The 13,883-nt window shown below is 32.8% G+C and overlaps 1 protein-coding gene across 2 annotated transcripts; it reads right to left on the bottom strand.

The window, feature by feature from the left end:
- Positions 1–3,147: 3,147 nt before the first annotated feature.
- Positions 3,148–12,969, bottom strand: LOC122593112 (nicastrin). 2 transcript variants are annotated; one of them, XM_043765469.1, is made up of 16 exons: positions 12,796–12,969; positions 12,589–12,707; positions 12,386–12,500; positions 11,791–11,867; positions 11,641–11,714; positions 10,701–10,778; positions 10,423–10,494; positions 10,227–10,300; positions 8,979–9,111; positions 8,807–8,878; positions 8,581–8,700; positions 7,710–7,781; positions 7,053–7,193; positions 4,726–4,810; positions 4,175–4,613; positions 3,148–3,612 (listed from the first exon to the last, which is right to left on the bottom strand). In XM_043765469.1, exons 1-16 carry the CDS (start codon positions 12,870–12,872, stop codon positions 3,342–3,344), a joined length of 2,019 nt encoding a protein of 672 aa, XP_043621404.1. In that variant the 5' UTR covers positions 12,873–12,969; the 3' UTR covers positions 3,148–3,341. The 2 variants fall into 2 exon arrangements, with proteins under 2 accessions (XP_043621404.1, XP_043621403.1); XM_043765468.1 differs by having other exon boundaries at positions 12,589–12,711; positions 12,797–12,969.
- Between the last annotated feature and the right edge of the window lie 914 nt (positions 12,970–13,883).

Raw genomic sequence — 13,883 nt, 5'->3', positions numbered from 1 at the left:
TAGGAGTACCCACAATATTCGATTCATCATCCTTATACCCGACTCCAAAACAGATTCCCTAGCAGTTTTATTGATGGAAACTCCATCACCTAGGTTTGTAGCATTATTAGATCCATCCTTGATCGTGACTTTTTCATCAGAACCTGTCAACACTTGTTTTGAATCTCCTGAACCCTTTTTAGGGTTAGGGTTTTTCAAAATTCCACGAACAGGAGCAGGAATTTTTCCATCGATTTCCTTCACTTTACTCGCCAACCCTCCACCAGGGACAAAAACCCTAGCATTAGTCGATCCTTTCATTAAACTCAACAACCATGCAAACTCGAAAACCAGAAGTAAAATGATTGAAGTAAGCTAAATTAAGAGCAGTTAATCCAAAAATAAACTCTAACCCATTTATGTCACTAACAAGTTAAATTTGGTCATTATCACAGTTAATTAGAGACCAAATAAGGTTAAGTTTTGTCACTGGATAACTTTTTTCTTGTAGCGTTTAAAAAAATTAATTGCTTAACTCCAAATATTACAGACCAAATAAGGTGGTGGTGGTTGTGACGGTGGTCTGGGGGTGTCGGCGACAAGTGGTCATGACGCAACAATTGGTGGTGGTGTCGAGTAATGTAAGTTGATGTAGAGATAATTGATCAAAAGGGGTAGTGAGATATTTTAAAAGCTAGCGAATCAAATCCATTAATCAATTAACAAACTCAATTGATCTAGCTGGACTAATCAAGTTAGCCGTGATCACAAGCTTGGTAATCAATCAGAAAAGAGAAATAACAAAACTAGGGTTTTACGACTGAAAAAGAAGAGAAAATCCTAACACGTGAATTTTGAACAAAAAAAAAAGACTTAAACATGATCAGATCACCAAAAGAGTAAAATGATCATACACAACCTCCATAATCAGTCCAAGATTACGAGATTAGGGTAGAAAAATGAAGAAAAGGGGAGTCGCTATTGTTATAGGGAGAGAAAGTTAGGGTTTTGCGGAATTGGTGTTATCATTTCTCTTGAATTTACAAATACTTTAAACAGGATGAGCTGATCTTGAGCGATAACACAACATGTGAATAAACGAGATGAACTGATTTGGAGCGATACAATACAGAAAAAGCTTTCTTATCTACTATTTTTTTAAAGTCTATTAATTCGTAGTAGGGAGCAATCTGTTGATTAGATGAAGGCTGTGTGGTTTTTGCAATGTAAACCAAGACATGCCTTCAATTTGTGGCTTATAATGCGTGGAAAGCTCTTAACTCAAGATAGAATTCTTCAATGGTCACCTGCAAGAAGAAGGAATATGAACATGATGTGTTGTTCACTATGCACGGCTGATTTTGATTCACATCCACGTACATTTGTTTTTGATTGTCCTTACTCTTCACATGTTTGGTGCAATGTAAGAAGATTTGCAAGTATGCAGGCTGTTTCGACTTCATGGGAGGATGTTACTTACTGGTTTGTTTCTAAAGCAAACTCAAGTCAATCTCTAATGTTGTGGGAAGACTTATTGTAGCTCCTACAGCTTATTTCATTTGGCAGGAGAGAAATAATAGGCTCTTTGCAAATCATGCCCGACCTTCTGACATTCTTTGCAACATTATTAAAGATACAGTTCGCTCAAGGTTGTGGAGATTGAGGTTCATAAAGACAGCTCGAGTTGTTGCTATGCTCGATGCTTGGCAAATTAATGGGGATTCATTGTTTCAAGATGCAGGCTGAGGTTGATTGCTTTATGTCTATCTTAATTGTTGTGATGAGTTAGGGTACTCTTCTATTTTGGCTTTGTATTGGTTATTTGGCTATGTTTTTCTTTGGTTTCCCTTGTTTAATATGGGGTATGTCCCGTATATGAACCAGCATGATCTTTTGTCACACTACTTGTTTTGTAATGTTTTGGGTGTTGTTATAAAAGTCAACGTACGGGGATCTTCCTATTTACCAAAAAAAAAGGAAGGGTCATGCTATTGACGCCATGGAGTGTATCTATTGACATCTTACCCTAGAAGGGACGAAATTTGCCCCATTTGCCCTTTCTGCTATGGTCAAATCACTACACATTTGAAATGGTGGGCTTAACTAACACATACATACATAATAAAGAGGCATGAAACTCTTTTTTGTTTTATTGATAATTTTTATTAATAACCTCTAACGTTTTAACTTTTATATTATGATTATATACGTTTCATAAGTTATAATATATCTTTGTTAATAATATAAATAACTTATGATTACTTGAAATTGAATAAAAAAATTCTTAATTTAAAGTTTCTTAATAATACTTTAGATTTATTATATATCTCAATCAATATTTATCCATATATTATATTATTAGGGTAAATTGAATTAAAGTACCAGTTTGCATATTTAGAATAACTCCTTAAATTGTGTGTTAAAATAATTGAGTCAATATTATTTATATACTTATTTAATGGAACTTAATTTTTATAAATCTACATGACATCTAAAAACGTTAAATATGAGAAAAATGAGATTTGTTGTATTATTTAATTAGGTTTTGTAATATACGATATTTGTTGTATTTCATTCGGTTTATAAACTTTTCATAAATTGTTCAGTTCGTTTACAGTCAAGTTGAAGTTTTAGTAATTTAATTATATATGTTATCTAAAAAATATATGATTTGAGACATGATTCGTTTAAATAAATAGTCATTTTACATAACAGTTTTCATAAAATAATATTTTCAACCATTTATGATTGTATACATTTGTTTTGGAAATGACAAATACTTATATTCATTTGAAAAATATAACTAATAATGTAAAAGTATAAAAGAAAGAAAAAAATGGACCAAAAATTAATAAAAAGGAAATTTGTATTTAATAGGAAGAGAAAAGTGTGCAAAATGAGACCAACCCAGAGGGGTGAAATTTGCCGCTTTGGCCCATAAAAGTTCACCCCTTTTGGCTTAAAAATCCTTTTTAACACATAATTTTTTTTTATCCCTACGCCAAGATACTCTTACATTCCTCATACAGTCATACCTGGCTTTCGACGAAATTGGGTATTGTTTTTAACATCGGTACCAAGAATAAAATATGACCGTTGAAAAGGAAGATGGAAATAGAGTTCAAGTTTATCAAAAGATACAAAAATTATAAAATCACAAAATACGAGTGAATCAGAAAGTTCCTCCTATTCTCATGTTAATATGTTATTCATAGCTACATAATTCAGGTTACAAAATTTTGCTAGATACAATTATTGATCTTACAAACTCTTTTGGACAAGTAATGCCAAACTGGGATCTGAGATCAACAGTTGAATATTTCACCCCCTAAATGTAAGGTTTCATCTTCATGTATCTTAAATCAATCTTGCTTTAGAGCTTTTGCAATGAAAGCTTTTACAATAACGACTATGATGTACGACAATGTTGTTACAGCAAAGCCAGCTGCCAAAATAAGATGATCATAAGTATCACTCTGAACTGAGAAAACGCGCAGACTAATTATATTCCAATTGCTTTCTGTCCAAATGGGATCAGATGCCCCCATGGGATCTGAAGAATTTGGAGGCAACACACTCCAGGCCTCGGTCTCTGACTCGTATTTCAGGCGAGTGGAATAGGATGCCATGTACCTATAAATGGCAAGTTTTAGTTGAGTCACCATCTTTTTAAGGATAAATATCAAATTTAGTAAATCTAATTTTTAGATTATTAAATTACCTATAAATGGCAAGTTTTAGTTGAGTTACCATCTTTTTAAAGATAAATATCAAATTTAGTAAATCTAATTTTTAGATTATTAAAGAATAAACTTCATTAGAAAAGTCAAGAAATTAAAGTTACAAGGGCATTAAAAATAAAACTCAGACTTTACTCAAAAATCAAGAAATTAAAACTTTAATTATTTGATAATAAAACTCAAAAATTTAGATTAAAGAAAATGTTAGGGGCCAACTCAACCCTAGCCATTCCAGCTAAGTTACAATTTGAACATTTTAATATTAATACATATTAATGATTTTGCCATGTGTCATCATCTCATGCATATGAAGGTTTGTATGCAGTAAATGTATGAGAAATTAACAATTTTGCATAAATGCATAATAAACCTACATGATTTGACCCATTTACCAAATACACCTGAACCACCCTTTTTACCGCATCTATTCATAACACGCTATAAATGCAAGATACCTGGTTGTGGAGATGACACAAACTCCTTTCCCATCTATTTCTTGTTTAATGCATACTCCACCTGACTTGCTGCAGTTTTCAGAGCAAGGACTAACATTTTTTAAAGGGGTAGATGTTTTATCAGCCAAAAAGTTCCACACAAATCTGGAAACATCCCCCACATAACCAAGATTGGGTTCTGAAGAAGGCTCGCCTTGAATAACACCAACGTAATGGCTAGGGCAGGTAGAGAATGGTTTTATATAATAGTTCACCAGATCACATGACAGACCTGGATCACAATTTAATAAGCAGCCCAAAAGTTCGTTAACCAAAGAGGTGTTGACCTTGACTGCATTCAAGGATGAAGCACTTGGATCTTTCTTATCACTGGCAAGAATGTAAAGTGTTCGAGCAACAAGGGAAGCAGCCGCCACTATGGCTGAAGAATTTATATTAGCTACACAAAAAAGTTGAATTCGGATAAGATTGAGCTAAGCCTAAGTATATTATTGAAGATTGAAGACTGATGACTGAAAGATAACGTGTATACGAAATTCGAGTAAACTCACACAGATCATCTAGATGACTATGGTAAAACTTGTTTGCGAAAACTGTATCAAAGTCCTCCAATACAAAACCAGCGGTATGAGGGTTCTGTTAAAGCAAATAAAGAGAGAACATCAGATTACCTCAACCCTAAATGAACAGGAAATGATGTTTCATATAGTCTATAGTGACTAGATCACCAGAATAGCACCCGTGGAATGCGCAGTGCTTGATGATATTTCAAAAACATTTAAATTTGGCGTAAATCAAATTTACAAATAAAATCATCCCTTATTTCGAGAACCCTTCTGTTTGTAAGAACCGTAAGAACTCCTAATTATGTATTGGATCAAATTTTTTAAGTTCATTTACATGTGAAACGTTATGAAAATGTATGTTGTTACAGAAAAAATTTCCAAAACCTTCATTGTGAAGTTGTGAATGAATTTGTTCACGTTTTCATTCACATGTGAACAAATAGATATATATAAGGTTTTGGAAAAAAATTTCATCCACAACATACATTTTTATAACGTTTCAAATGAAATTCAACTTTAAACATGTATATATATATACACACAAATCAGGGTTGTAAAATTTGGCCAGACCGGCAGAGAAATCGGGATCGGATCGGGGATAGTCCATCTCGGGAGACAATCCGGACCATATCGGACTAAAAAAGGGTCAACAGCTCAAAATCGGGTCAACGTTGGTAAAACTCGGCCGTGGTCAAAATCGGCCAACTCGGGTCAAAAATCAAGTCAACTCTGGTCAACTTTTTTTTTCCCTCTTAATAGCTTTATATAAAATCCAAAATTGCTTAAGTTTATTTTAACTGTTTGAAGTTTTAAGTATTATGTATATGTTTCTAACTACGTATAATTTCATAAATTATTACTTTTTTATATTAAAAAAAAATCAATCTGATTTCTCTCTGATCCGATTCCGAGTTTTCAAAAGATTCTGACTCCCCCCCCCCCCCCCCCTCGTCGTTCCGATCCCGAGTTCTCCAACCTCGATGTAAATATATGTGTGTGTGTATGTTAGGGTTCATTTTAGAAACTTTATTTTTTTACAAGAACTTTTAAATTGCCTAATGTGATTGCATTCATTTAAATGTAAAACATTAAAAAAAAAAAAAATCATATCGGAGCATAATAAATTGTTAAGTCACTATAATATACATATTATTTGATATATATATATATATATATATATAGGGGAAAGATAATTTGAGACCAACTAAAAAAAGTCCAAAAAAGGACAATTGATTTTCGTAACTTACACACCATCACTATCTACTACGATATACAAGACTTTTTGTAAAAACACTAAGACTTTACAGCGACGGACCCACAGAAAAATCATGTGTAAGTTAACTTACACGTGTAAGTTACTTTCACAAGATTTTCTGGTGGGCTCGTCGCCGGAAAGTTTTAGTGTTTTTACAAAAAAGTCTTGTATATCGTAGTAGATGATGGTGTACAAAAATCAATGGTCCTAGTTGGTCCTAAAATAAGAGGTGGTCTCAAAATATCTCACCCCTATATATATATATATATATTATTTGATATATATATATATATATTGACTTATACCTATCATGTTAAGATAACTTGTAATAATTAATAAAATAAAAACGTTTATACTAAATTGTGTCCTTTTTTTAGTAAACTTTGGTTGGTAAATAATTTCATTAAAGTTTTCATTTGCTAAAAATTTTGGAAGGAATGTTGCTAAAAAAACTAGATTTGATTTGGTTTGTTTTCTTCCTGATTAGTTAGTTTAACTTGGTTTTCGGTTTGAGCTTTAAGAATTGTCAAATCAAAGAAACCAAATCCAGGAAATCAAAGAAACCATTAACCGAATCGTTGAACACCCCTAGGTAGCAACATCGATGCATAAACCTAAAAATGAGGCAATTTGTGTTATAATCAAGGTTGGGAAAGTCGCAACTCGGACTCCCCTCGGAGAGGGTCCGAGAGAGATCTACAAATTATTTGTGTAATACTTATGAGATCTTGGCCAATTTTAATGGATCTTGTCAGCTTTCATTTTTGTTGACCCGTTGACTTTGTTGACCGATTTCCTACTCGTACTTTAAGAGGTATCGGCCAACTCGGCCAACTTTTACATCCATGTTAGAGCTTATCCCCAATAAGTCAAGGGAGTAAACTGTCAAGCTTAGCAAAACATGGTATAGCCAAAGAAGTCAGAAGTCTACCAAAAGTCCAAAACGTATTCAAAACTTAAACCACCTAAATCGATTTGGCGGGTTAACATGCCACCTCGATTTGACTAAATGAACGTTACTAAACATTAGCAGGTTAATTCGTCTCAATGTCCTAACCTGTCTTGAAAATGACATGAAGGAAGATGGAGGAATCCCAGGATTAGACTTGCTTGCTGCAGAGTATTTGATGCTTTCAGTTCCAAGTGAATCTCGAGCTTTACTTAAAGCATTCAGCGACTTATTTGTGCCAGATGATACCTGTAATCCAAAAATGAATGCATACAAGTGATGAATTAATCTAAGACCTTAATAACCTAAATGCCAATCCTGATATCGGTATAGAGTAAAAGTAAAAATAAAAACACAATACGCTCCAATTTGTGTATGTTGATGTCCATTTAAAAAATAATTTTCCTTCCTTTTACTTGCATTACTTTATAGAAACGTCGTATCTCATCTTAATATATATACTTTCACCATAAAATCAGTATACAAGTTGTATTCGAGATGCTTCAGTTAACACAAAAAAACGTCCTATCTCATCTTAAAATATATACTTTCACCATAAAATCAGTATACAAGCTGTATTCGAGATGCTTCAGTTAACACAAAAATGAACAGCAATATTTAAGAACACAAGCGACAAAAAGTTTACAATCTAGATGTGCATAAGCTTTATGATCCCCTGAAAAAATGAAATAAAAAATATATTTATAGCATAGTCAGTTTGTAGTACTTTAGGTATATGCAATTAATGGGAGCAAAATTTCAAACCCCAGTTGTATGAGCATAGAAGGTCTGCACACCCTGATCATAGCCCTTTCCAACAGATCCAACCTCTATAACCTGTATCAGTTATCCAGCATCAATAATGGTTCCCATTTTTAGACATTACAATAAGTGTAGAAGTAAAGCTTACAAATAAGAATTTAATAGTCTTGACAGATAAAGACAAGGATCGATGGGAAGCACAAAGACAGAAAGGTATTCAACTAATTACTAAATGGCTAGAGCCTATTAGTAGCATCATAGTCAACAAATGCTACCATCAGAACATTGATAGGCTTCAATAGCAGATGGCAATGATATATTAATAATATTTTGTACTCCCCAACTACAATAAACTACTAGTTCTTTCATCTGAAGTCATTTTAAAGTTCGCGAAAATCAACATAGCATAAGTCCAATTAAGCATTGAATTTTTTTAGTGGTCTCAATCAACCGAATTTTATGAAAACAGGTCACTTACGGCTAGTAGTTAATTGTTAACATGTCAAACAGCCAAACAGGTAACATAGAAAAAAAAAAGGCCTTAAAACTGCCCACAAGTCGCTTTAAAATGGCAATCAAACACTTGCAACCTCTAGAATCATCTTAAAATAGACTAAATTTGGGAGAGTAAAGACAATTATTTTAAAGGTATTTTTTTAAAAATTATATTTGATAGTTGATACATTACTTGCTTAGAAAGTTAGAGAAATCTGAATTGTAAATTAATTAATGGACCAAATCTCATTTTAACCCACAGTTAAAAGTTAACCCTTTATGACCCGTTAAATTATCCCTCTATTTCCCCCCTCTAGGGTTCTTTCATGTACAGAGAAAAATGTAGAACATATGAAATACAAGTCTATCAAGTGAATACCATTTCAATCAATGACTTGTCAATCCCGTTGACAGCGTCTGTGTGTTGATCAAGTTCAAGAAGAAATCTTCGACTGCCAAGGTAGCCCCAAGCCTCTCCAGTAAAAACAACAAAAATGAGCTGTATATATACACGAGATCTTATAACGCTGACACAAAAAGTACTTAGAAAGCATATCACGCATATACTTGATATTAAACAAAAAGTAGAGTCATCATCAAAAGACCTGCTTAGCAAAGGTATCAATGTCATCAATACGTGAAAGAGCATCCACTGCTACAAGCAATGAGATCAATCCCTAAAGATTATGTGAGCATAGATATTAGATAACGAAGATATAAAATGTACAAATATACAATATAGCATATAAAAACATCTGTAAAATATAGCTAACTTACTGATAAGGGAGACTCTGCACCTAGACTCTTGTCACGGAAAAAAGAAGCAGAGTCCATGGATGCCACAGCCAAAACAATATTCTTTTCTTTGTTTGAATCTACAACATTGGTTGTTGGAAGGGCTGACCAAACACTGCCCTTCATATTCAAGTTACATGTAGAGAAAAATTCGGTCAAATTAATGAATGACAAACTATGAACAGCCGAACAGGTCGAAAACAGAACAAGCACACTTCCTCAAAGACCCTCTAGAGATAATGCCAAGGTGGATTTGGAAGTCGCAAAAGTATGTTTCTAATGTATAAGATCTCCTAAATCTCTAATCTAGAAATAGAAAATTAAAAATATATTGCTGGAATGATAACAAAAAATAATTTGAAAATCAACTGTTTTATGAAATAAATATAGTAATTTCTGGTGAGATAGTGTTTCCAGACAACATGCCTAACCTATTTAGGCCTGTACCCTAATATTAATCATTTTGACCCGTGAACAAAGTCACGTGACTTGGCCAAATTTTCCACACCCACATTATCATATTCTTGTGTTTCCAAGGTACCAGCACCAATGCACCATAAACCATGCACCACTTGTCATCTCTTTAAAATCATTATTAACGATTCACTTTTGTCAATTTATCAATTCCATCTAGACTTCTAGCAAGTCACGTACAAAATAAAAAGGTGCCCTCACTCATGGGTATGATACCAATATATGCATTGCAGCAAAAGAAAACTAAAACAATTAATACAATTTCAATTAGTAGCATGGCAAGCCACCTAATACTTTATAATATAACTTAAGAGACAGTGTTGTAAAACTCGGTCGAGAACTCGAACTCGGATCGGGGATCGGATCCTACACAAATCGGGTCCGGCTTGATCGGACAAAAAAAAGGGTCAACATTCAAGACTCGAGTCAACTTTCGTCAAACTCGGCCGACTCAGGTCAACTTTGGTCAATTTATAAATAAAAAAGAAATTCTAATGAAATCCTAAATTGGTCCAAGTTATGTTTTTAAACAAGTATGAACTTTAAAGTATTATGCAAATGTTTCAACAATTATGTCTTAAGTTTGAAGTTTATTACATATAAATCGAAACTTATAATTTTTCTATATGTCAACCCTATCCAGATATCCCCTAATTCCGATCCGAGTTTCAAAAAACTCCTGACCCCCACTCCCCCTCTCCAATCTGCTTCCGAGTCACGAGTTCCCCAACCTTGTTAAGAGATAGAAGACCTCACCTATATCCACCTAATGGAAGACATGTTCCTTCTCTCAAACATGATTCTGAATCATGCGTGCCTGCTTTAGTTGTCTACAGAACATTATAGATCAATTTTACAGGTTAAGTATACAAATTAGAAGAAAAGATAGATAGACAACATGTTTAATCGTTAAGAGCCACAATGGCAGACGACACAGATGCAAAAGCATTACCTGCATTACTAGATCATATTCAGTCACTTTGGCAGCATATGTTTCCTTCTGGTAATCATTTTCCACATCAATCTAAAATAAAAAGAAATAATTCTCATGCCAAATTTCAAATTTAAGAAAGTAAGAAGTAATCAAAACCCAAGGGGCGTACACCAATAAGTCTATCGTTTTTGAGAATTTTATAAAAATTAATAAATACACCCGCCCCCTTCTTGCACAAATGTTTATTAGATAATTCTACATTAACAAATCACGGCATCTCAAAAGCACTAGATCACCTCCTGCAGGGCTTGTGTGCTACTTTCTGAAAGCAAAAACACTGGAAAGTCATAAGGCTTCCACATAATACCAGATCCCTGCACATGGAAAAACATTAAGTGTTAATAACTTTAAGTGTCGTATAAATGGAAGTCCATATACACCATAATTTATCACTTGTCTATCCACAGAAAAATCTTGATAGTAGTTCCCAAGATTTGTAGGTATTGAAGTGAGTCTTAAGCCATATCTTACGCTCATTAAGGAATGCATCTTATTTACTTAAAACAACTGAATCTTAATAGAACTAGGACTTGATGTTAGGTAGAGCAGAACATAGAGCTGAAAAAACGAGCACGTCAGGAAGTGGGTTTTGGTCAAAATAGAACATTTTTTTTAGTATAAGTTGATTCGTGTCAAAACATGTTTCTGTAAAGTATAAACTGTCTTTTATTTTATCTTTTTAAAACTTTCTATATAGTGTGTTACATATGATTACAGAAACTAGATAATTAGAACAACAACTTTTTAACAAAAGTACACAAAATATTTTGTGCATTGTTTGTGCACCTTGAGTGACTTTCAAAACTTTTGACTCATTTTCAAGTTAGCTAAAAAATTAACTTCACTCATTAGAGATAAGAATATAGCCCATTTTCGCAGAAGAACATTCAAAATTGTCACCTCTATAAAAGAAACTATTAATAAATAATAATATGTAAGAAAATAAAAGGCTAAAGTTACTATTTATTGAAATACAATGAGCAGTTGTGTTTAACTATGAGTGATACAAGAACACAGAAATAGAAATAGAAAAATCAACAAAGTATAATGTTAGCAGAGTGGTCACACGTTATGTAGTATGCGTACACTTGGTATAGTTTTAGCACATTATACAAACTATTCCAGTCTAAAGTGAAAGGATATTAAATGTAAAATATTGCCAAATGAAATACATACAGTCGGATTCCACTCGAAGTTGTTCTGGTAAGGCGCAAATTCCGCTTGTGGGAATTTTTTATCTGGAGAAGATCCTGAAACAGAAAAAATATCTATAACTCCTCTTTTTTGGTCGTAACCAAGAGGCGATTAAGATATCATGTCTTTCACCTTTAAGATGTGTTTGCGTTCCGAATTCGACTAATACCCCAGCTACATTTCTAGCAAAGTTTGAGTCGCTTGATACTCTGTAGCAGAATATACGTTTAACATGTAATACAAAACCGATTCAATGTCTTAAAACTAAAAAGATTCAAAATCATATATCTATATCTATACTATATTATAAAGCAAATAGGGTTTCAACTTTCAATTCAACATTTACTTTCCCAAAATGTCTCTTCTATCAATTTTATATTACCAAACACCATTTTTCTCTCATCAAATCTCAACCAATCATTTTTTTTCTCTCTCATCCATAAATCATTTATTCCTCCAATTTGTTCAAAATCTTTTATCTCACAAACCGTATATCGATAAATTATAAAAATTATATGGGTGTTTTTAAAATTTCATGCTCTTTCATTAGAGATGTTATTCGATAAACTTTCGACGAATTTTTAAATTCGAGGGCGGAGCCGTACGGCTAAGACATTTGGCTATCACACCCTATGACTTATCACCCCCATCATCTCACCGCCGCAACGCGCGGGTACTTGCTCTCGTATATATATATATATATATATATGACTCTTTGTATACATACCTTGTAAGTAATGCTTCAAAATCATAAGACGGCACAATGAGTGAGCTTGGCCGAACAAGTTGTACATCATTCTTAAATCTAACAATAGGAGCTACAACTTTGTCAAGAGCGGGATCTAAGATAAAGGACGGGGGGTAATTTAGTAAAATATATAAAATTAAATATATAAAATGAAATTATGAGAGGTGGGAAGGTAAACTTACTTGCACAACCAATTTGACCAGAAAGGTTAAGCAATCTTACACAAGGATATCCATCCAACACAATGTAAATGGATTTCTCTAGGTCAGGAACCGACTCGAATGCCACTTGTTGTTTAAAAGCACCTGATTATTATTATTATTATTATTATTAAGTAAAATTTATAAAACTAATTACTTACACAAAATACATGATTGAGATGAAACTGACCATGATTGAGAGGAAAAGTGGAGGAGAATAGACAGGCAAACCAAAACATATGAAGAAGAAGAAGCTGTGTACCCATAATTAGATAGAGTGAGACAGATTGGATAGATATATAAAACCCTAGAAAGTATATGTATTTTTTATTCTGCAAGCTCTTAATTTCCTGATCCTTTTTTTTTTTTTTGTTCTTCTTTTACTAGTTGATTGAGAAATGTGTGGGCTTAATCCCCCGGAAATATAACTAAGAAAAAATGTTATAATAAATGGTTATGTGGTTTTTCATATTATTGAGTTGATTATCTATTTCTTCTTTTACAAACAGTCCCTCTGTTTTTGTGATATTATTTTTCTAATAAATTAGTAGGCTGTTGTATTATAATTTGTTTACTGAAGTATTTTGGGTTTTTTTTTGCTCCTTGTTTGTTGTGTTATAATACGTTGTTTACATAGCAGTAGAAAAAGAGAGAACCATTCTTTTACTGAGTACTCGAGAGATCAATACATTTTTGATTTTCCATTACTTGTTTAGGAATAAATTTGTTAAGGAATTTGATATGTTCATTGCTGCTAGTATCTATTTGCTATTTGCTACCGTACTAATTAATTAATAGTCTGCTCCTATTGTATTATATCATACTAGAAAGTAATCAATGGTCTACTATTTGCAATAATACATTTTTTTTATTTGGGGATTCTTGTCCAATGCCATTATTTTATATTATGTCCATGGTTACATGGATTTGGAGAATGGAATTGTGTTTATGATCATTGTTTGTTGGTTTTGATTGACGAATGTTTCATCAAGAATTGAAAGAATAAGAGACACATCGGCATTGAGTGGACATGTCTATACACAAGAATAATTAATGGGATCAAGCACTACACACAAGAATTATTATCGAGATCAACTATTTTCAAGTGCTTCAAATTATATATTGTTTGTAATAATGTTTGGTGAATTTAAGAGAATATTAATGTAAGAAGATACTATGAGTAGGTTATTTATAATATTATGTGTTTTTAAATATTTTTTGTACGATATATATGTAAAAAAAGCTAGAACATATTTAACAAACTTATTCAGGTCATC

Source organism: Erigeron canadensis, chromosome 3, assembly GCF_010389155.1.
Source record: "Erigeron canadensis isolate Cc75 chromosome 3, C_canadensis_v1, whole genome shotgun sequence".
Taxonomy (NCBI): domain Eukaryota; kingdom Viridiplantae; phylum Streptophyta; class Magnoliopsida; order Asterales; family Asteraceae; genus Erigeron; species Erigeron canadensis.
The sequence above is the reverse complement of the archived record's forward strand: the minus strand, read 5'-3'. Positions and strand labels throughout refer to the sequence as shown.

Excerpts from the sequence above, each read along its gene's own strand:
- LOC122593112 (XM_043765468.1), bottom strand. The coding sequence starts at position 12,872 with ATGGGTACACAGCTTCTTCTTCTTCATATGTTTTGGTTTGCCTGTCTA. Across the intron at positions 7,782-8,580 it reads ACAAGTCATTGATTGAAATG|GTTATAGAGGTTGGATCTGT; the intron begins GTATTCACTTGA and ends TAACTGATACAG. Across the intron at positions 7,194-7,709 it reads TCTATGCTCATACAACTGGG|GTATCATCTGGCACAAATAA; the intron begins GTTTGAAATTTT and ends TTTGGATTACAG.